Here is a 22,999-nt window from a genome sequence, read left to right as displayed (position 1 = left end):
GTGTGTGTGTGTGTGTGTGTGTGTGTGTGTGTGTGTGTGTGTGTGTGTGTGTGTCCAGTTTTAGGCAGCTATGGGTGGGCTGGGGAACGGTCGCCGAGGAGTAAGATCCCCACCTTTGATGATTGCAGCTCTAATTGCCTGCATCTTAGTTCTGGGTTTTAACTACTGGGTGTCCAGTTCCCGCAACCTGGAGCTACAGGTAGGCTAACTTAAAACTGCCAATGCTTTTGATGTTTTGAACTGTAGTGAATAATGCTTTAAAATAAATGTGTTTTAATCAAAACATTTGTCAAGCACTTTAGAAATAACTTCTGGTTCTGCAGTGATAGCTTGTTGCTTTCAGAATTCACCAAAAGCTGCTGTGTCTTAATGCTGACGTGCAGCACTAATGAGYTAGAAATGTGTTGTCACTCATCACACACGATAAGCCATCAAGTGAACTTAAGTATTTTCAGGGCTTTGCTTAGTAATGTGCATTTCGTTTTGTAGCTTCAACAGCATGTTTCTTAATCAGATAGCTTGTTGTTTATGTTCAAGTTCCTGTTTCACAGTAAGAGGATGAAGTAAAACCTACTCCGACAAACAGCTTTTATAATTAATGTGCCTGGGTCATTGGGAAACAATAATGCATTTTGTTTCACAGTGTTGTCCAAATGCAGGGAAAAGTATTCTGATGTTTCTGCTGCAAACAATAAACAWGAAACGCTCGTAAAACAAAACTGTAGCAAAATGTTGGCTAAATCTGCCTCTGTAATCCTGAAGCATCTGCCTGCAGTTTAACAAATTCAAGAATTACAAACATTACTCTGCCTTTATCACTAATGGTATGATATTGTCTGTTTTATCTTTTACAGCATAGTTTGTTTCATTCTTTCATTGTATGTCTTATTATGATTGAATGCCTCTGTGAAGAACTTAAAATGTCCTCATGTCTAAATGATGCATTGATAGACTTCAGACTGTTGTGGCAGAAAAGATAAGGGGGACAAAATAAGCAAAGTTTGTTGATTTGGAATAATTTTTCACAAAAAATAAAATAAATAAATGTCAAGCAGAAAACCTCAGAAATTGCACAGCTCCAAGCAGCAGAATAGTTCTTAACCAAGATTTTGAGGCATGTTTTTTTTTAAACAAAGCACATCAGCAAAAGAAAAATAAGACATATAGTCTCACCTGAAGGCTGTATCACCTGGAGGTCAGCATGACTGAACATCAAACTAAACAGATATATTCTACATGAAAATAGGGCTGCCACAAACGATTACTTTTATAGTCAACTAATCACTGATTATTTTTTTCGATAAAACGACTAATCGGATCATACGTTAATTGAGTATAAAACATACAGCTTATBRYGCCAGAATGCAGCTGCTATTATATAACCATCGTTAGATTGTAGCTAAAAAAAAAAAAAACCAAAATTGTCGATTAGTCGTCGACTTATCAGCCCTACATGACAAATTCTGTGACCTCCTGATGAGGACATATCAGAATACCTATTAACAAATGTTTTTTTAGCCGAAGGACTGATAACATTTGATAACATGATAACATTTGGATGGCTGTGGGAATAAGAAGCATTAAAAATTGCTTCAAAAGCACAAACTGTGCCTTTTTTTTGTCAGTGTAAACTGTATATCTGATAGTGAAATGTTTGTAATCACCTGTGCCCTCTTAGGTTAAAATAAGAAATGAGTACAAATGGATGGCTTGAAAGTGTTGCATGACTTGTTTTAATTTTAACCCCTTTATCATCATGTGTGTGTGTGTGTGTGTGTCTCAGACCAAGCTGTATGAGCTGGAGGGCCGAGTTCAACGTGGGGCAGCGGAGAGAGAGATGAAGAAGAGTGAGTTCCAGGAGGTCCAGAAACAGAAGGATGAGATCCAGAAACAGAAGGATGAGATCCAGAAAGAGAAGGCGCAGATCGAAAGCTTTTACAAGACACAAATGGATGGAGCGCAGGTCACATGCAGCCAGGATAAGGTGAACACTAATACATTTTGCTCTGTAAAGGATGGCAGTCAAAGCTACATAACTTTTGGAGTTTTAWATGTCTTAAATGGGTCAATTGAAACCTATATTTTGATGCAAAACTGAAAGCAAAGTCAAAATTCATTCTATTCTATTTTATTTTATTTATAAAATAAATTATTTATTTTTTAGGCCAAACTGCAGCAGAATGTTTCTTCAAGCACCAAAACAATCCAGGATCTCAAAGGTTAAATTTAATCTCTACTTCCCAAAAGTTGAATTGTCCAGAACTGTGTTGGGAAAAAAGTACTTTTATCTTTTTATTTTTATTTTTATTGATTTATGTGCACATCTGTGTTGCAGGTCATCTGAATCAGCTGAATGATGACTTGGGAAAGCTTCAGAAAGAGCTTCAGAGTTGCCAAGGCAACATAAACAGCCTCAACAAGAAGCTAATGTATGACATGTAAGAARTTTTTTTTATTATTGTTTACACATTTGCATAATGTAGGTATGATAAATGTTTATTCTATTTAAATTACTTATAGCTTGGATCAACATGGGTTTTTGTCACTATAAAGTAACGTGTTGTCTTAAATGCTTTAAAATAAATGTGTTTTAAATGAAAGTGAACATCAGTTTGCAGTCAAATATCGTTTATTGTAAAAAAAAAAGACTTCTAGTGATATAATAATCATTATTTTTGTCTGTTTTTGTTAAAATACATCTCTTTCTCTGTGCTCTTTTGCAGGACCCAGTGTGAGTCTAAGATCCAGACAGAGAAGGAGCTGTGTGACGAGAAGATGTCTGCTGCCAAACTTGAAGTTCAGAAGAAAACGGAGAAACTCAGCCCTCTCCCAGATGCCCCCTCACAGGTGAAATGGTTCTCCTGTTTGATAATAAAATCTTTCCTTATGTGTGGGATCAGGGCAGAGAGAGGGAGGATCAAATATTCCATTCTTCTATCAGCTCTGCACTCTAAATCCAGAATAATTGTGGTTTTCTGTGATTTCAGCTTGTAGAGTTTCTCACACACTTATTCAAAACGTATTTTTGTTGATGTKAAGTTCTTCTTWACCCCYAGCAGAAAAACACTGGAAAGGAAATGGTTAAAGAAGGGACAACAGTCAACTCTGAGCCTAGTGGAAATCCAACAGCTGTTGTAAACCACACGTCAAGCAGCCCTCAGCCTAAAGGAAATAAAAACCCTGATTCACTCACTAATGACATCATCATTGACCAAGGTGGGAACAAAAATCAAGGAGCGTTTTGGTTTTTTTAACAGAATGGTTTAACCTAAACAAATGCAGTTCAAGTGTTTTGTTTCCATGTGCTGGTGAAAATAAATTTAACTATTAGCATGCCTCATTTGTCATTAAACCTGCTTCATTTGTTTTYAGATTCTGGAGTTTTCGGACGGTCTCCAACAAAGGATCTATCTAAAGCAGAGACCCAGTCTGTCTCTGAAGCTGCTTCACTGAAGCAGAACAAACTGCAGCTCGACCAGGAAGACGTCAGAACAGACGAGACTGAGATAAAGACCAACAAAGATGTGAAGAAAAACCTGAATGAGATTAAAGGCGTGGAGGTGATGGAAGCTCGTGAAGAGGGAGCTCAGAGAAAAGGTAAATAACAGGTTCTCTGGCAGACATTTTTTTCTCTGCATAATACTAAAAAAACAAGTTTTGTGCCATGACTGAACGGGTGGCATTTGAGTGACGTAAACAATATAGAGTGTTTCTTTATTTGGTGTACACAGTTACTAGCTTGTACTGGGTCTGATTAAAAAAAATCCAGAATATGTATTGAACAAATTGACTGCTGTAGAGATTATGTTCAACTTTACTGAAAGTTAAAACAGCACTTCCTTCTTCTAGAAGCCGACCCTGGCATGGAGGATATGCTGATTGATCAAGGGAACCCTGATGAGCCAGCTGTAGGTCAGAAACTGGAGGATCAGGAGGAGTATGATGCAGATGAGCAGGTGGTGGGCGGAGTGGATGTGGAGAGGGGTAAACAAGCTGAAAATATAGGTTTGTGATGATTTACAGAAAGAGACCTATATAATAGTCTGGATTCAATTCCGATGTGTTGAAGGTTTACTGGCTTGTTTGAAAGATGGGATTTAAATATGTAATGCTTTCATGTCTGGTAGACAAGGACATGGAGGAGGAGCTGGCTGACTACAATGGTGATGATGAAAATGAAGGAGAGTTTGAAGCAGACAAACAAGAAGCTCTTGCTCAAATCTAAGGTACATGTTGAAACTCATCAATTCATTTCTGAGCGGGATTCAGCTGCTGTCTGTCTGGTCATTATTATGCAATAATCCTAACACGACATCTGTAAACAGCTGACAGAGCAGAAGACGTATCCTTAACGCTGCAGCGGTTTTTCCTTTTGAACAATCAGAACATTTTACTGAGTTCAATCTGTTTTTTTTTTTTCAGAGACAGTTGATTGACGCTACACATCACATCAGAGAAGAAAAGCTGCAACACAGCAAGAAAACACCGACAACTAAACGGTTTTACATGGAGTTTTCTAAATAATTTGGAACTATTCTCTCCTTTTACAAAAAAAAGTCTATCATTTGTCATTTTCTTCGTCGCCGAAGTTCATTTCTCTCAGAGGATTGCAAACATGACAAACTAAATTTCAAGTTTTTTCACCATTTGATTTAAAAAAAATAAAATAAAATGCCTCATCAAAATTAGAAGAATTTGACGAGGTGTTGACACGCGTTATGTTCACTCAGTAACAGCCAAGGTGGGTGCAGACCCTTGTTGGGTTGCAGGCTGCAGAGCACAGACCAGTTTAAAAGATCTGAGCGGTTGCTGTGACAGAAGTCTGCCAGCAGGGGGCTCTGCAGCTCAGGTTTTAGCTCTGAGACTCAGCAGCTTCAATAAAGCCTCAGTGTCTCTGATAAAGTACATAATTTGTCTGAATGACTGCAGGAAATGACAAAGGCTGTACATTATCCGGTTTGTAAAAAAATAAAAATAAAAAAGCCAAAAACAGTCCGGTTGAACTAATGAATGTTTCACAAAAATAAGGGGGAAAAAATCATTTCGTCTTTTGCTGCATCATTTACCAAGACCAACTATTTTCAGACTTTTTATTTGACAGCAAAGCCTTTTTCAAAGTGTCACAAGGTGGAATATTTGTAGCTTTTTATCTTTTTAAATATCAAAAAGCAAGAAAATGGTTAAAAAAAAAGAATAGCTGAAAAAGCTTAATCCTTAAATCTCACATGTTGCAGCTGCATGCTTTCTGTTCTGCCTAATTATTTTTCAACATTAAACACTCTTGGTAAAGTGGAGGATAAATAGGGATGTTCATGGAATTAAATAGTGCGTCTCTTCTCTGCGAAATTTAAATTGTAGCCAAAAAAAAAGAATTTCAGAGAATTCCTGAAAGGTAACGAGACATTTCTGCAAAGCATGAACATTGTGTTTTGTGGGTCCTTCAAGCCAGTAGATGTGAACATTTCAGCTGTAATGCTTAAATTATTTAGTGTTTTTCAACATAAAGTGACACTGAATTGAAAACTTTGGGTAAGTGCAAATATGATTGACGTTTAGTGAACTGAATGAACAAACAGTAAATTGTATGGGTGAGGTAATTTGTTGCCTTGTGGARTTTTTTGTTGCCTTTTACAGGACGAGATGTATTTTGTCTTCATCATTCTCTGTTGCAGAAGTTTGTCATTTATTTTCATTACGCTTTGATTATCATTAAACGTCCAGGCCAAGATTTCAAACTCTCATTGTGGGAAGTTAACATCATAACTTTCATTTGCTTATCCGAAAGCTTTCCATGCTGCAGTTTGTGACTGTTTTATTGTGATAAAAGTTTAGTGTTGATGTAACTGTCTAGTTGTAGAAGAAGAAAATATGGAATATGGAGTTTGTTGGACATTCGTGTCCTGAGGGAGGAACAAAATTATTTTTTTTGTTGTCATAATGTTCCCAGGCTYAATGCAAAACTTGACTACATTTGTAAAGTTTATTAGGAAGATTTTTCATTTTAGCTGTTTTGAACAGAGAACTTGTCCAACATTTCCATCAGAAGTTCTACTTATTTTTTGTCTTAAGTTGTAATAAAAAAACACCTTAATATTTTATTTTCTACATCTGAACCTGTATAGCTTGATTTAAAGTAACATCAAATATTGAAAAATGAGTCCTGCTGAAGGGTTAATATTTAAGTTGCAAATTCTGTATTAACATTTGTTGAATTGTTTTATGKTTGATTTGTGTCAGCTGAATGGCTCTCCTCATGAACAAAGACTCAGTTGTCTGCCTCTATGTGGTTTTTGTTTTTTATTTAAATGTTTTTGCATTTATATTTGTTTTTGTATTATTGTATGTCAAGATAAAACCTAGACAACCACCTGTTTGTACGGAAATTTGTTTTATTTCAAAATGCAAATGAGAGAAAAAAGGTTTTGATTCTTATTAATTTTATTTTGTTTGCTATATCTAATTTTACTTTGAATCAGCCTTTATTGACATGAGAGAATAAAGTCTTTAGATTTGTTTTTGTAAATTTCATTTATAAAATATGTGAAACATAAAATAAAACAAATTAACATGTACATCATGCCTRTCCTGTGACATGAAGAAGTTTGAATTACATCCCCAAGTTAAAATGCTAAAATGTTTGATAAGATTTCATAGAATTTAAAACAAAACTCATGGTCATCTGTTTTTGTTTTTTTTAGGTTTTATGTTTAGAAAAAAAATTGTCACAGTTTTCTCTGGGCTTTCCTGAAAACACATTTCTCTATATATTTTAACACAGAGGTAAAGAACTGTGTTCAGTTAAATAACATTTGTGGTTATAAAACATTTGCTTAATTATCTGTGATAAAACATTGCAACATCTTCAAAATGCGTCACTGGAAAGGGAACAATGAAATATTCTTTTATTTCCTGTAATGTGGGTTTGACTTGTCTTTAATGTGTTTTTTTTGCGCTATGGGCTCAGATGGAAGCAGGCCAACTAATTGTGCTCAGGGCATGGGTGTAACTGCCATATGCACGGGATGGGCCATGTCCCCCCACTTCTGTGCCCTGTCCCCCCCCAATATGTCCCCCCCCACACTTTTAAGATGGTGATTACGCCCTTGCTCAGGGTCCCTTACAAACTCTGCCAACTTTTTCTGCACATCATGTTGGTGTGCACACAGGAAAAAAATAAAATAAAATCTAAAAACAGTATCAAAACCATATAGATGATCGTTTTAATCTTTATGTTCTTACTAAATGTTTTGCAATTCTTTTAACTACTCGACTATTAACTGCTCACTTTTCATTTCTTAGAAAATTGCAAATGTGACAAAAAAAGACAAGAAAAAAAAAAGTTGAAACCTGACACCATTTGGCTTCAAAAATAGAATACCTAAACACGGCAGAAAATTACAAGATTTTGATGCTGTGTTGACACGTGCTATGTGCACTCGATAACAGCTGTGAACTGAGTTATGAGCAGGCCCTTGTTGGGTTTCAGGCTGTGAAATGCAAGATCTGAGAGACTACTGAGAGAGAAGTCGACCAGCAGGGAGCGCTGCAGCTCAGGTCTCCWCTCTGAAAGCTTTGTACCTACAGGACTGACTGTATAAATCAGTGATCCAGGATTTGCTACATATTAGTGAAACCAGGACACAAAAAGTTATCTGTTCCTTTATGTTTTCTGATGACAAATTCACGTTTTCAAAAAAAAGAAAAAAAAGCCACTGAGCTCAAGACATTAAAGTCATAAAGATAGGTTTCATATGATTTAATTTTGTGCACCTATTATCGAAAAAACTCACTACACGACTGATCTGAGGGTAACACACCCGCATAAACACAAACTTTCAGGTCCAGTCGAGTTGTCTGGTCACGATGTAGAACGCTAATCAAGTATGGACAGGGTTAAAATCTCTGCATACTTTTATTCATGTGAGGGAGACAGGAGGAGGAGGGAGGCATCAGATGATCTTCACAATAGGGAAATACTTGTGAGCTGAGAAGTCAAACTCTGGCAGCACCTGTGAATGCAAGAAAATACATTGAATTTGCAAATACATGAACCACTGCAGAAAAACAAGTGATCACAACACCAGGCGACTAATCCTCACTGCTTACAGAATATTTTCTTTTTAAATAAAAACAGTATTCTAGTCATTATTTATACTACAGGTAACCACTTGTCACACTCGTGCAGTTGATGTGTGTGTTGTGTCACCTTGGTTTCCTTCTTGTGACCTCCAGCCAGCAGCTTCGTAACTACAATGTTGGGTTTGGCCACCTTCAGTATGCGGTTCACCTGTAATTAATCAATACCTTGTTAGTGACCCAACAACCATAAAAAGTGTGCAGCAAAAAATATATATTGTGGAATTAAATATTGCAAACTTATTGCAATTGTCATCATTACAGCTGCATTTGTTAAAACAAAAGGATTTAAAAAAGTTAGAACGTTTATGGATCTTTAATACATTGTCCATCAGATGTTTAATGCATTGTTATTTAGTTTGCCTCTTTATTAATGTGCTTTATTTTGTTATAACTTCAAACAAGAACAAAATATACATATAAAATACTGAAATGTGTCGTAAGAGAAAGAAATGGTTTCCCTTCCTGACCTCGGGGTCGGGGCTGTGCATATTTTCTAGGATGAGCTTCGCCTGCTGGAAGTGTTTGCTAGCTGCCAGGTAGAGATCTGCAGAGCCGGGCGGAGGGTTGTACTTCTTCAGATCCGACATCTCCTGAAAGCGGTAAAAGAATAAAAAAAGTCAAGCGAGGGCAAGACGCGGGAATCGGGGAGGGTCTGACTGGGAGCAAACAGAACCTTGAACTGGATGTAGTGCACGGGTGGGGGGGTGACCACGCTGTTGAAGGGGGCGAAGCGATGCTCGTAGCGAACTTGTTCACTGTCGAGTTCAAACTGAGGCTTCCGCACCTTCCCGTCCATATCCAGAGCCACCATAGTCTGAGGTTAAAAGAAGATAAATTATGCCTTATACTTACGGGGGGTGTAAGAGGTCGTTAACATTTACAGACCTTGTACATGCCAGCACACATGTTCTGGTACGCCTGACTCATTGTGATCTCCTTGTTGAGAGGGCGAACTGAAAAATAACCTCAGATCGTGTGAGTTTCTGCCCGAAGGCCAGAGACATAAATAAGGACCTCACTTCCACTTAGATTTGTAGCATTTCAAACTGTGTTGAGATGTTAATCACAAATGCACCTTTCTTCTTCTTCTTGGTCTTTTTGCTGCTGCGTCCTTTCAGCTGCTCCTCCAAAATGCGCTCCTCTGCCATCTGAGAGGAGTCGGCTCTGCTTAGAGTTGACATCAGCCACGCATAAAGGAACTCTGACAAGTACCTGAAACAATAAAAACAGAAGGAGATTTATTCGTTTTYGATGCTTCTATCAAAACCAGCATGAAAAAACAACAACCAAAAAGTGATTTTATACCAGTAGATGTAATAGTATTCATGCATGCTGTAAAGTTCCAGTTCAAAACCACTCAAAAGATACTGGATCATGATCCTCAGATTATGGTAGAGGATCCAAGTGCCAAGACAGGCTAGATGCTGTCGCTGAGGCTCAAGTTTCATCAGTAAACTGTGCAGAGCTGCATCCACCTTCTCAGCCTGCAAAAGACAAAAAAAAAAAAACAAACAAACAAACACCATTAGATGGTTTACAAATGATTAAATCATTACTGATTGTTCAACAGAAACTTTCTAACCTATTCTTCACTAACTTGGTGGTAATAATAGCTGAGTCAGCGGTGTTACATTTAACCACAAAGCTGAAGCTCACCTCGTCCTGCAGCGAGGAAAACTCCTCAAGAATGTGTCCCAGTTTATCTCTCTGTCGAGCTCGGTTGTGTCCGTGGATCTGGATGAGATTGCAGAATGGCTGCGGGCACAGCAACATTAAAAAAAACAGAGATGAAAGTATTATGATAATATGATCACATCTCACCTTATACAGCTTTTCTATGAGCAAAGCAAATGCACATTTCTCTCCTGAAGAAACTCGCTTCAAAATAACATACGGGAATAAACTCTGAAGTTACAGCAGATGAAACAATAGGTCCAAAATCTGTACATGTTAAAGAGCAAAGGTAACATACCCTGGAGCAGTGAGTAACAAAGGAGTCAATGTAGTCCTTGGCCTGGTGGTTGTTGAACAAACAACATCTGGAAGCACAAACACACAAGATGTTCAAGACTAACAGTTAAGGCTTAGTCATTAAAAGCTAAATGAAAAAGCTACATTTAAGATGCTTCAAGCCAAATAGTAAAAGTACAAAATGAGGCACAAGGTCAGCTGAGTCCAATGATCGAACTGCTGATGGTTTCATACTTCTAAGCAGAGCAACAAAACAATGATCTCAAACAGGTGCCAGTCAAAATCAGAAAAAAATCAAATCAAATCAAATCAAATAAAAATCAATTGCTGATTGCAAGATCTTTGATTATTAATCAATAAATTAACTGTAAACTTACTTGTAGGAGAGGACWGGTGGACTAACAAAGTATCTTAATGCATCTTTAATCATGTCCTGCATCAGGTGGGTGCCAAACACTTTTTTATTATCTATCAGGAACGTTGTCTGAATTTTACAGAAAAATGCACTCAGTTAGATAAATATTAACTGTGTGGATAAGATCTGTAATTCTACACATGTATGAAATGCCACAAACCTGGAGAAGCGATCTGGAGAGCACACAGGGTGACTGCTCGCTGAATTCACAGAAGAAATCCTGACAAAACAGCAAAATGTAGGTGTGAATCAGAGCCTTTGTAATAAAAAAATATGCTGAATATAATTATTTTACACACAATATGGAGTATTGTTGAAATTAAAAGCCATTATTATGTATGTAAGAAAAAAATTTCTACCTGTAATTTAAACAAAAACACAAACTCGTACAGAAAAAAAAAATCTATGTTGACTTTTTGAATATAGCATGAAGCTTCTTTTGGGATACCGARTTTAAGTTATGAAAGGTTTACCAGTATGCCATGCAGGTTTGTGGTGTTGATGACGTCACACACTGTTTTGATGCGTTCTATGAGCTTGCTGAAGTAAGCCACCATGTCTTCTCGCTTAATTATCTTGGCATAGCGAGGAAACGTGGGTGGCAGAAGTCTCTGGTTAACAAGAGGCTCAAAGCCCATCATGATGGGGTGGTCTGCAAGTTTCACAAAAAAACAAACAAACAATACAACGTTAACCAAAAACGTTGCTCATATTTAAATTAAAACTAGTGAAATAAAACAAAGTAAAAATAAAAAAAACAATCTTGAAAAAAACACGATGAATACAGCACTAAAAACCCAATAATGTATATCCAGTTTCAGACGTGTGTTATACTTAGTTTGGATGTTTTATTTTTTTTTAACTACTCTATAAACAAAATCTGCAGCTGTAGTCCTAAAACTGGTAGCTTGTAATCTAATCTCCAAAATATGAGCTTGAGCTTATGGTTTACAAGTGTGTGTGTGTGTGTGTGTGTGTGTGTGTGTGTGTGTGTGTTCTACCTCCTTTAGTGGTGTCGTTTTGTGACTGGATACCGTACTGGATACTGGAATGAATGGGCGACAACAGATCTGCTGCCTGAACCACAAGCTTCTGGGCCTCACTTACTGCACTGGTCTGAAAACAAAACAAAACAAAACGAAACAAAACAAAAAAAACCTTTAGGCTCTTAATTTAAGATAAAATAGTTAAACACATAAAATAATATGGTGATGCTAAAGAGCTGGAGATACAACAGATGATCAGATTAAAGATGATGAATCTCTTAGATCCTGTGTTCAGGTTCTTCTATTTCTTTAAAACATATAATGGGCTTTTTTGAGATTTGACACTTTTTTTATTTTGTCCTCTACTTGTGCAACTACTTGATTTTTCTAACATAAATGCAGAATATGTAAGGTACAAGGACTGAAAGGTCAGAGAAAGACTTTGGAAGACCTTCAGAAAGTCTGGATAACTGCTGACCATGACTTCTTTAATTGAAAGGATTACAAAAGGTTTGGCTCCTTGGGGGTAAAAAAAAACTATTTAAAGTGGTTTAAAACATTACACAGCACTGTGTAGAGAGTTACATATAACAGTCAATATAAATTCTAAACAACATAGCAGATATAAATATAGTAGCCCCATGCAGCTATGGAATAGGTGGTTATAAATGCTGAAATGTTTGCACACAGAGCTCTGATTAGCTGCTATTTATGTGACCATTGTCTAATCGTGCTTATGTTACCTCTTTCTTTGTGAAGGCGATCAGAGCAGTCAGTAGGAGGCGTGTAAACTTGATTCTGTTGAAAAGTGCCAGGCACTGCTGGTGCTGGACAGTTAAAACATAAAACAACACTATTAAGATACACATGCTTAGTCGTCCGAGCTTTACAAGACAAAAGAAACTATATATAAAATATATTAATAATAAATTCTTGCTTGTAAACAAAGGTGTTTTGGATTTTTTTCTTCTTTCGGAGTCTGATTTCAGCATTCATTAAAGTTATCTGAAAACTATGTGCACTAAAGATGCAACACACACTGACACGTTTTCAAACTTACTTCCTGCTCAACCTGTGGGTTTCGCTGCTCCCCCTGTCGGCTACGCGTGCTCTGAGGGAGAACGAAATAAACAAAACCCTGATGTTCATCAAAACATCGCTTTTATCAACAGTGTTTTACAGACACTGTAATTATTGAGAACACATACTTTAACTTTTCTCTGTAACTCGTCCTCCACATCTTTCAGCATACCTGATAAGATGAAAACAAAACCACAGTAAAGGGGAAAAGATGAGAATGGACATTGTTGTTCATATGCAACGTCTGTTTTAATTAGCAGAAGCTTGTGAATAATGTAATGACACTGACCTGTCACCCGCAAGTCTGTGACATTATTGGCCATTTTGAAACCATAAGTCATGGCTTGGAAATCCTCCTGCAGGAAAAGAAAAGGTTAAATTATCACTGAAACATTTTAACATAACATTAAGAGATCAACAGCTTTTCAAATTTGTACCTCTTTTAAAAATAGGTAGCTCTGACACAATTGTATATCAAAGAGGGATTATTTTTCTAAGAAATTACACCCTGAACATATTCACAGTGACACACATTCACACCTGGAAGCTGCCAAGTAGAGCGCGGCCAAACCTGTTTATCAACAAGCCCTTGAGCTCAGTGSTCCACAGTGATAAGAGCCAAAACACAGCTTCAAGTTTACTCCGACTAGATTTTTATTCTACCTATCCAAGGTTTTTCCTAGCAGCTTTCTGCTGACTTCTCCAACTTTTAATATCACATTTAACAGCACCACGTGTGTAGAAAACCTGCTCACCTCTTCAAACACAGCCGCCTTGTTGACTTTTTCTCGAGCGATATCGCACACCTTCAGTAAGCCCAGGGCAAAGGCTTTGAGAGACGGCTCCTCGATCTGGTCAGGGTTATGGACATACAGGCAGGTGAACACGGTCTGAGCCAAAGAGTGACCCTCAAGCCACGTTATCTAAATACACAAAAATAACAGCATAATAAGTATTTGTTTGATTGTAATACTCACACCGTTTGTATCCGATACGTCTCAGTGACGCTTTAAAAAATTCCTGAACAGAGGCAGTTACATAAACCATATTTATAGAGCACTGAGAAGGTYAGCAGCTTAGAAAAGGCAATTTGATTAAATAACAAAATAAACCAAACTCACCAAACAGCAGAAACATGTGTCAATGATCCCGATGAGCTCAGGAAGACTAAGGTCCTTCACCTTTATAGCATCTTCCTGCAGTTAATATAAGAGAATAATAAAAATTTATGTAGAAGTGCTTGGTTGATTGTGTATCTTTACATTAAACACATATAAATAAGGGAATATGCTAACATATATATCAAGATCAAGAAAATCTGTCTTTGTGATTTACATCCAGTACCTTAATTGCTTGTTCAAAATTGAGCACTTTCCTGTTGACCTGGTTTCCAATCATCCCAGCATCCATCTTTGGATCCATCATCTCAATAGCTGACATGGCCTCAAACAGGCCAAAACTATACCACAACAAAAAGTTTACTCTGATCAGTTCTCACATATAAGCAATGATAATATTTAGGGCAAATTACAATAAAATTTACTGTAAAAAAATATAAGCATTTCAGTGCTTTAAATCTAAAATTTTAAATTATCTACAGTATAGCTCATTGTTTACAAACGGTTACACTCATGTATCATTATAAAGCCTTTTGTCATAACTCACAGTTTATCATGAAGCAATTCTCCAAGGTTCAACTCTGTGAAGAGCAAGAACGAGAAAATACAGAAGATGTCGGTCCTTTTTATATTAATCACGACACAGCACATTTTCTTTCTCCTCTTTTCAGTTATTACCTTTGCAGGCTCCTTTAAACTCATGAGTAATATCAACCCAGTTGGCATTGTTCTTCATCTTCTCTGGGATGCCCAGCACCCAGCCAGTATCATCATCATCAACTGCTGATTTCATCACCATGGTGACTATAAAAGACAAGCCAAAGAGAATCAGAGCAAAACATTTAAATACTATAACACATTAGAGGTGAAGGAGAGGACAAGGTTATCTGCCTGAATTTAGTTCTCTAAGGACTGATCAGTGTAAAAATGACTGGTAATATATTTGAATCATAATTACACAGTCCAGAGCTATTACAATTTATACAATTTAATAAACCTCTTATTAGTTAAACTTACTCAAATTTTTATTTTARAGTTGACGAACAAACACATTTTTGTAATAGTTCACAATTAGGTGAAAAGAACTGGACAAGTTTATTAGTAGAATCAAAGGCAAGAAGGCAAAGTTCTGAGGTTAAAATGGCATAAACACTTTTCAAAATCAAACACTATTTGAACACATTTAGCTAAATTGTGTTTTTGAGTTAATTTTGAAAGGTTTCCCCTCATTTTTCAAGTTTAAGCAAGCTAGAAAATCTCAGAGCTCAGATCCATTGACTCATCCCTTCATTGACTTGTTAGGACTTGTGTTTTTTTCACAACCAGTGATTGCAAAGATCTAAAAGACAAAAAATAAATAAATAAAAAAGGCAGAATACTATAAATGCTAGTACACTACCCATTATAAATGCAATTTAAGTAGAATTGCTAAAAGTCTAAACCAAACCTCCTTTTGTGGATTTGTTTACAAATTAAAGATGAGGACTTAAAAAAAAAAACTCTAGAGAGAAGGTGAACTGTTCTAATCTACACAAACAATGACACGTGCAAAAACAACAGCAAAGCTGTCAAACAAAATGTTTCGAACATCCTGTCCTAAAATCTGTGTTAAAAGTTCACAAATTTAAGCATTAAGAGAAGACTGGTGCATTTGGGGAACAGATCCTGTGGATTGTTGAAAAAAGAAGAAGAAGTTTGGATTCTTCAAAAAGAAAAAATAAGTAGGTCCTCTGGATGGGTTCTTCTTTAGTGAAACGTTTCATCTCTCCTACAAGAGACTTCTTCAGTCTGATGAGTTTCAGGTGAACTCAGTCTTATAAACACTGCCTCCACATGGACTAACAGGTTAGTCACATGCAAAAGAGGGTCATTGCCTAACAATAGGCTTGATTAGATCTATTTAGTCACATGCAAAAGAGGGCCATTGCCTAACAATTGGCTTGATTAGACCTATTGTTCATAGAGGGTCATGTGCCCCATCACCTGACCTGTGTAGTGTTATGTGTATGTAGTGAGTGCATGCGGGGCTCAAACGTCCTCTTGTTTTTGTCTTTGGCCTCCATCTCTGTTTAATAGTGGACGGTTTTTTTCTTCACAAAGATGGCTTCCTTTATTCCTCTCTCAAASCTCTCTTTCACTAAAGAAGAACCCATCCAGAGGACCTACTTATTTTTTTCTTTTTGATTGTTTTCAACCTGGATTACTGAGATGTACCAGGACAAGTTTGGATTATGTTGAAGTAGAGATAGAATTGTGTTTATGAAAAAAAAAAAAAAAAAAAAAAAAAAACTAAATCATCTCTTCTGTACAAAGTTGTATCTTATGCTTTTTCTCAAAGGTAAGAACAAATACTGTATTTCACATAACGGAATATTTTTAAATAATTGATTTAACAAACTGTGATAGTAATGTATAACAAGATCAGTGAACAGTGTTTTGCCTGACCAAGCAAATAGACCAAAACAACCACGTTAACAGCAAACTAACTACAGATGCCCTTACAAACTTACCTTCAAAACGTAAAATAAAGGCTTGTATGTCAAACGCGGTTATAAAAAGATAATAAACGTGATGTTAGTGTGTTCTAACCAGCATCTCATTAGCTAAGGCGCCCTGTGTGTGAAAAACAAGCTAACGTTGCCGCAATACGCGTTTCCAGCAAACAAAAGCCAAATTATGTGTATTTTTATGGTTACTAACTTTATATATGATGTAAAATAAGCTAACACTGTCTTTTATGAATCAATGAATCGCTACAAATCAACACATACCCAGGTATAAAGCATTAATTCCTTCGAAGACTGTACAGACTGGCGCTTAAATTATACGTCATACTCACTGGTCACCAGCGTCAACCTGGGATTTGTAGTCCAAACAAACAAAACTATATTCCAGCCATAGAAAATGCGCCCAATTCATGAAATCGAACCGTGGAGATTTTAGACAATTCATAAAACATGAAATGTAAATGACCTTTTTTTTTAAGTTTCTTTTTACACCAAAACAGAAAAAGACATCGCTACTCTCGCGTTATTTACTGGAGCGTCTCCGGTCTCAGCACATCAGAATCAGGGCGTAGCAAGCCAAAAAACCCGTAGCTGGCTCCATATAACAGTTCGTCCAGTCTTATCGGGACAACAATTCTATTTAAACAGGTTTGTAAATGTCTCTTTTTTTGTTGCTTTCAGTTTTCGAGTATATGTCTTTGGCTAAAGTAGTTGTGTTGTCAGTATTGAGCTTTACCGTTAGCATATTTCATCTTTTTTTGCTGGCCTGTTTGCGCAGCGGCGATAATGAGTGACCAGCCCAGCAGGTGCAGCGACCACGGGCTTCAGGTCAGCTATCAGGCGCAACATCCTGAATTTATACATTTAAGAATAAAACTTGTCCAGGAGATGTTTCTTCGGTTATCTCAAACGATTAGCAGTAGCAACCATTCTTTCTCAGCCGGCTCTGGAACTAACTTATCAGCTCCAGCATCACTGTTTTAAATTATTATTCTGACCCTAGACATGCATTAATGTTTGTGTATCATTTTTAAAAATCATTTTAAATGTCGATTGATTCTGACCTGTTGATATGACAACTGTTACCCTCTCGTGAAGCAGTGACCTCATTATCAGGTGGTCCTGCAGCTGCAGGAGAGGATGTGGAGGCCTGATGATAATAAAACTGTAAAAGTTTAKGAGTTAAAGAATTATTTCAGCTCACCGTAGATTTCTACAGTGTTGAATGTATTTTAAAGGTTGGGCAAATATATATATANTATATATATAATAAAACTCACCACATGATTTTATGTAAGCAAGTGTGGGAAATGTTTTCTCAGGAAACAAGAGAAAGTTGTGGCACAATCAAATAAATGTGATCTAAGTATACTTGGGGGGAAAAATGCTCCAATAAACATCTTGCACATGTCTGACCGTGTCTACAGCTTGTTTGCTTCTAAGACTATGCTTTGTTTTGTGTAATATCAGTCTGGAGGCCTTGTTTGTCTGATAGTAGCTCTGTTTTTGAAACATTCAGTAAGAGCTATCTGTCTGCAGCTTCAGTTTAAAGATACACCCACCACTCATATGCATTCTAACAATATTCAAAGGTACTAAAACTGACTATAATTATTCCAGAATATCAGTATTTTTCTAAGATATTGGTGAAAAATGCATACGGGTCATATTTGTGCTCTTGACCGCACGGCAGACTGATCTAAAAATGCTTACTTTTGTGTYGGCTGCAAGTGTCACTTTATTTTGTTAAACATATAAAAATAGTATAATGTAAAGATTTATGAATATATTTTGATTAACCTGCTGGGAAAATATCACAAGTTTCAGCACCTTGTGTCACACAGGTCACCTGTTTGGTACAAGTCCGGGACATGTTTATAGCCCAGTACATTCAAAGCTAGGGACAGTTGAGCTTTATTGTCAGCTGGGTTTTGGCTTAGTTTCTTAGCTGGCTAAAGTGGGAGTCCAGTGGGAACTCATTTGACATTTGGGGGGGAAAGGGTAATCATTCTTTAAATAACATGACATAGTTTTGTCTTTTTTTATTCACCGTGGATTTTCCCCCCTCCTGCTCTCTGTTTCTGTCTCTCTCTGTCTCTCTCTTGCAGACGAAATGACTTTTTGATGTGGTAAAAAATGAACAAACCCAAAATGGCTACAGAGAAGGGGTGAGTTGATGTGTACACACACAGAGGCAGTGATGTGTGGGAATTTGTCTCATGGATGTGTCTCTATGTTTGGATTTAGAAAGTAATTCTGCTCTCGCAGTACTTCAGCTTTGACTCCTTTTGCACCAGTGTTTGATCTTGTTATTTACCTTTTAGTCACTGTGTGAGTGTATGAGAGAAAGAAAAAGTTTCTATCAAAGAGCCCAGAGTGACAATAATTGCATGACCTTCGTAGAAACAGCCAAATGAAATTTTCATGACTTTGTTCATATATGTAACTCCCTCGTCCGTTCTGATTATTTTCCCTTCGTTTTTTTTTTTCAAGTTTTCTATCTTGAGCGTTCACTTTCTCTGTCCATCTGTCTCTTACTCTCCCTTTATAAGGACATAAGAATTTTTGCTCCACTGGGTATAATCAGAGTTGTGATTCCTCTCCATTGTTTGCCCTTGCTGCAACAACTGACCCTTAATCTCTTGCTTCTAGATGAGTGCCAGGGAAGTTAATATCATTAGAAAAAAAGAGAGAGGTCACTACCCCAGAAATAGTTAAGCACGAGAGGACAGCTTTTAAGTAAGCTTTACTAAAAACACACACAAAATCATCTTTTAAAAATAAATTTAAACTGCATTTAGATTACCAACTTTTAACTGCTATTTAAAAACAAATTTAATTTTTATATTTTTGTTTTGAAGTATGGCGTACATGACTCCAAGTTTAGGAAGGATTTTAAAGCAAGATGATACTGAATGAAATTTTGTAACTGATTAATTGGATGTTAGATGCTGTTTGTATTTTATACTTTCTGATCATTTCAGTCTTGAAGTTAAAGCAGACAAAGAGTTGGTGTGTATGTGTTCTTTCTTTAGCCTAAACAAAAATGAGTTATGTTCTGACGTCTGACGTAAAAGGTAACATCTCCAGGGGTGTAACTAACCAGGAAGAGATGAATATTATAAGCTCAATTCATTATTTTAGTAAAAAGAAGTTGTCAGTGTTGCAGAGTCTTTGCTTTAGAGCAGGGCTCCTGTGTTTTTTGTTTTATTTTCAGCCCAAGGTCTTATGCTGAGGCCTGCTGAGTGCTGTACTGTGAACCTGATTGGAGTCAGAAGATTGAAAATAAAGTTTTTAAGAAGACATACCATTTTGAACAACGCACATTGTTCCTACAATTTGGTTATGTGTTGTTTACTTACTGATTCTAAAAGCACAACACCATTTTATACTAGTTTCTATAAAATGGTGTTGTGCTTTTAGAATCAGTAAGTAAACGACCCATAAACTTCTTCARTACTGTTTTTTTTCTTTTTCAGTATATTTAAGGACATGCCACATCACAGTATTACTGTACATGTGAAAATAAACCCATCCTTCCCTGAACATAGTAGTACACCCACATTACAGAAAGAAGCAGTATTCTGCAGACCTGCAGTATGGTAGAAATACATGTTTTTCTTACCTGGTGGGAACAATTTTTGACATTTTTTCCAGTACACACAACCTGGTGAGGACCCACAGTTCCTTATGGGGACAAAAGCTCGGTCCTCATCTGGGGAAATACATTTGATCAGTCAAGGTGTGAACTGAGTTTATGTTAGGTTTAGAGTTAGGTACTGGGGTGGTTAGGTTTAGGGTAAGTAGTCATGATTAGGCTAAAGCAATGGCAGATAAATGAATGGAAGTCAATGCAAAGTCCCCATGAGGATAGAAGAACAAACGTGTGTGTGTTTCCAGTGTCCCCAGTAACTCCAGGGTACTGATGCTTCTGGGCCAGCTGGAGAGGATGAACGGCGAGTCCATGCTGAGGGATGTGGAAATGGCAAGACAGGTCACAACAAAAATCCTTCATCTCATACAGACACAAGGTGAGAGTACATTTATACACACACTGATGTATATACTGTATGTATGCATGCACACACATATTGAAATGACATCAAACAACACAAACAACTAAATCCTTCCAAATCAAACATATCTGTTCTCTAAATTAGTTTACAAAACTATCACTAGCCAATAATGTGATGTAAAACCTAAAATTTCATATTCTCATTGTACTTTCCCTTTTATAACTTTAGATGTGTGAAACATTGGTGTAGCTGATTAATTCATTGGGGCTTGTTTAGTTTCTTTGCTGTGGAAATGGAAGACGGGTGGATGCAGGAGTGGCTAAAGGTGTAGACTGACGGGTCCAGGGTCTCTGATTACTGTTTGAGGAGTGTTGATCTCACAGCGGAAGAAGACGGCATTGTGCCACATCACAGTGTTAAACACAGTGAAACATGAGTGCATCCCTGTTAGCATAGAGCCTCTACTGTAAGCTCGGATTAGTTTAAATATCAGTTTCACATTGTTGTAACGCTATGATGTGTAGTCAACAAATGCATTTGTTGAACTGGTGAAGTAACTGTCAGTTATGCTTCTTGTACTGGTCATTTATCACGCTGATATGCCGAGCATTCTCAGTTTACTACTTTTGAAATGATAGGTATTCTCGCTATTTCAAACTTGACATTGATATAAATAGCAAATTTGTGTGTCTTAGATACACAAAACAAGTACCCTGAAGGCTTAAACATGTGTTCGTTGAGGTTATTTTGTTCAAGGGGTTAAGAAAAACAATAAAATAATAAAATTTTCTTAAACATGAAAGTCGGCATCTACGGACAATATTTATTGAAGATCCAGTTATGTTAGAAGAATTCCACAGATAGTAATTCATTTTTTTCACCTGTCATTTTCATCCTGGATTTTTGTAAATTCGAACTAAATTGAACTAGTGAAGCTCTGCGTGTGATGGTGTAAATTGAAGAGTTTTGCTGAAGGATTCTTTTACACCTTCTGTTCTACTTTGAATTTCCTCTGACCTTCTTCCTATCCCACCTTTCTTGAATTTCCTCTTCTCCTAATTTGAGGCTTTTTTTYCCCGCCCCTCTTCAAAGTGAAGCTGTTAATCCATTCTGACTGATGGGCACGGTGGAAAAGTGTCTGTCTGTAACTCTATCAATCATGATATCCAGCTGTTCCTCTCTCATCTACTGCTTAGTCGTCTGTCAGAACCTCGCCTGCAACCTCAACTTGAAATGTGTACCAGTGTGGCGTTGGTCAGAGGGAAGCAGTGGAGGGAGGAGGGGCCGTCTTTGACCCTGTTCACAGTAACCATACACTCCAGGAGGGACTTTGCTGGACTCTGTCTTAAGTTTAGAGCCTTGGGGGCTTATGAGGCAGTAAAGAGATACCTTAAAAAGAACAAGGGGAAGCCAGCACTTATACACGGAAGAGGCATGAACTTCTGTTGGGTGAAAATATATTCAAAACAAAAAATATGGCTTTGTTGAAGTGTGGTAACAGATTTATAGCTAAACTATAAAATAGTGTATTTTTCTTTTTTAGAGTATGCTTGAATATTAGACCCTTTACATTAAGAGATGCTCTAAACAGTTGTGAGTCTTCTGTTGAAGCCGACTGTGGTTGGGCGAGTCAAAAGGGAGGGGCTTATCACTAAGTGCGGTGTGTGTACACACTGTACAAAAGTAGGTGGATTGTGTTGACCAGCTGAACAGATCACTTCAAGCTATAGGGGGATAGAGACATGCCAGCAGAGCTTTAAAGTGTTTTACCTTCTGACATTATACCCTGAAACATTTTGGTTTACTGAGGAATTCAGAYTGCTCTGATAAACCCTCAACTTCATTTACAGAATAGAACCTGTAGTCATTCTGAGGTTTTTGAACTTTGAGAGCTTWATTTTGAAATGGAGTATCGCTACACCAGGAGGTACTATCCATCCTTGGACTCCTCAGACTCAGCAGGTAAGGACCAGAATAGTAAAATATCCAAGGAAACTTTTTAACAAGCTGTGAAGCGATATATCGACTTTCAGTTTTTAAACACGATCTAAAGCATAGAGTTTCACAATATTATCTATGATTGTGTTTCAGTGTGTGCTTGAGTTTCAAACAGCTGAGATGTTAGAGTTTGGAGTTATGATAAAGTGAGAAGATGGACTGCAGCGAACACTTGACCTCTGCAGCTTCATTAATTCCTCTGGGATGCATGAAATTCTCTTTAGATAGGAACAAATGCAGTTTTTGTGGKAAGTTTAAATGCAGCAGGTCATTGTGCAGAGATTTATTGTTTAGTTTTACGAGCATGCATTTCTACTGAGGGAGGGATGCCTTTGCAGGTGCTGGAAAAACTCATCATAGTCTCTGCTCTCCGACACGCTAAAATGTGTGCATAGTTTTTTTGTTTATGTTTGTGTTAGGGTGTTGCTTGGTTAATGAACAGTAATCACTTAGTTTATTTCGAAACTCTGGCATAATTCTTGTGACCGAGTTGTGCACTCAACACATTTCATCCCCACATGCTATTGACTCATTACATGTTGTGCCAAACCCTCAATCTTACCAGACATCCAGACTAAGATCAGCATAGAGTAATATAATCCTCCACTTGGACAGTTTGGTTTTTTGTTATGTAACGTCTACATTTCTGACACAAATTGCTGACTTACAAGAAATCTAACAGCATCAAGTTGTTAAAGTAAATATATTCAAAAATACTTTATTTATCCCAGAGGGAAATTAGGTAATATCATTATATATATATATATAT

General features: G+C 37.0%; 3 protein-coding genes across 7 annotated transcripts in view; 2 read left to right on the top strand and 1 right to left on the bottom strand.

Moving 5' to 3' along the window:
• golm1 (golgi membrane protein 1) overlaps positions 1-6,367 on the top strand; it is a 7,480-nt gene extending 1,113 nt beyond the window's left edge. Inside the window, exons 2-11 of one of the 4 annotated variants that reach the window (XM_014020780.1) lie at positions 59-199; positions 1,784-1,984; positions 2,165-2,219; positions 2,336-2,429; positions 2,724-2,847; positions 3,057-3,216; positions 3,373-3,597; positions 3,850-4,005; positions 4,128-4,226; positions 4,423-6,367. In XM_014020780.1, the coding sequence (XP_013876234.1) occupies positions 71-199; positions 1,784-1,984; positions 2,165-2,219; positions 2,336-2,429; positions 2,724-2,847; positions 3,057-3,216; positions 3,373-3,597; positions 3,850-4,005; positions 4,128-4,225 (1,242 nt within the window). In that variant the 5' untranslated portion in view covers positions 59-70 and the 3' untranslated portion in view covers position 4,226; positions 4,423-6,367. Of the gene's footprint in view, positions 1-46; positions 200-1,783; positions 1,985-2,164; positions 2,220-2,335; positions 2,439-2,723; positions 2,848-3,056; positions 3,217-3,372; positions 3,598-3,849; positions 4,006-4,127; positions 4,227-4,422 lie in introns of those variants that run through there. The other 3 variants (XM_014020779.1, XM_014020777.1, XM_014020778.1) reach the window with 3 other exon arrangements.
• A 1,279-nt stretch (positions 6,368-7,646) lies between these two features.
• On the bottom strand, positions 7,647-16,968 carry naa35 (N-alpha-acetyltransferase 35, NatC auxiliary subunit). 2 transcript variants are annotated; one of them, XM_014020774.1, is made up of 23 exons: positions 16,481-16,968; positions 14,388-14,513; positions 14,257-14,290; positions 13,936-14,050; positions 13,713-13,787; positions 13,347-13,514; positions 12,881-12,947; positions 12,720-12,763; positions 12,572-12,622; positions 12,255-12,338; positions 11,527-11,641; positions 10,999-11,177; positions 10,686-10,745; positions 10,488-10,594; positions 10,112-10,178; positions 9,796-9,894; positions 9,445-9,623; positions 9,215-9,351; positions 9,025-9,092; positions 8,813-8,953; positions 8,607-8,729; positions 8,207-8,287; positions 7,647-8,009 (listed from the first exon to the last, which is right to left on the bottom strand). In XM_014020774.1, exons 2-23 carry the CDS (start codon positions 14,506-14,508, stop codon positions 7,950-7,952), a joined length of 2,175 nt encoding a protein of 724 aa, XP_013876228.1. In that variant the 5' UTR covers positions 14,509-14,513; positions 16,481-16,968; the 3' UTR covers positions 7,647-7,949. The 2 variants fall into 2 exon arrangements, with proteins under 2 accessions (XP_013876228.1, XP_013876230.1); XM_014020776.1 differs by lacking the exon at positions 16,481-16,968 and adding an exon at positions 16,220-16,449.
• The window catches only part of agtpbp1 (ATP/GTP binding carboxypeptidase 1), a gene marked incomplete in the record, with an annotated part of 28,823 nt that continues 22,595 nt past the window's right edge, over positions 16,772-22,999 (top strand). The window contains 3 exon segments of the mRNA XM_014020773.1: positions 16,772-16,864; positions 18,325-18,384; positions 20,117-20,247. Coding sequence (XP_013876227.1) covers positions 18,353-18,384; positions 20,117-20,247 — 163 coding nt within the window.

This window comes from Austrofundulus limnaeus, unplaced genomic scaffold (assembly GCF_001266775.1).
Source record: "Austrofundulus limnaeus strain Quisiro unplaced genomic scaffold, Austrofundulus_limnaeus-1.0 Scaffold265, whole genome shotgun sequence".
In the NCBI taxonomy this organism is placed as follows: domain Eukaryota; kingdom Metazoa; phylum Chordata; class Actinopteri; order Cyprinodontiformes; family Rivulidae; genus Austrofundulus; species Austrofundulus limnaeus.
Note: the sequence above shows the minus strand (reverse complement) of the source record. Positions and strands in the feature narration are given on the sequence as shown.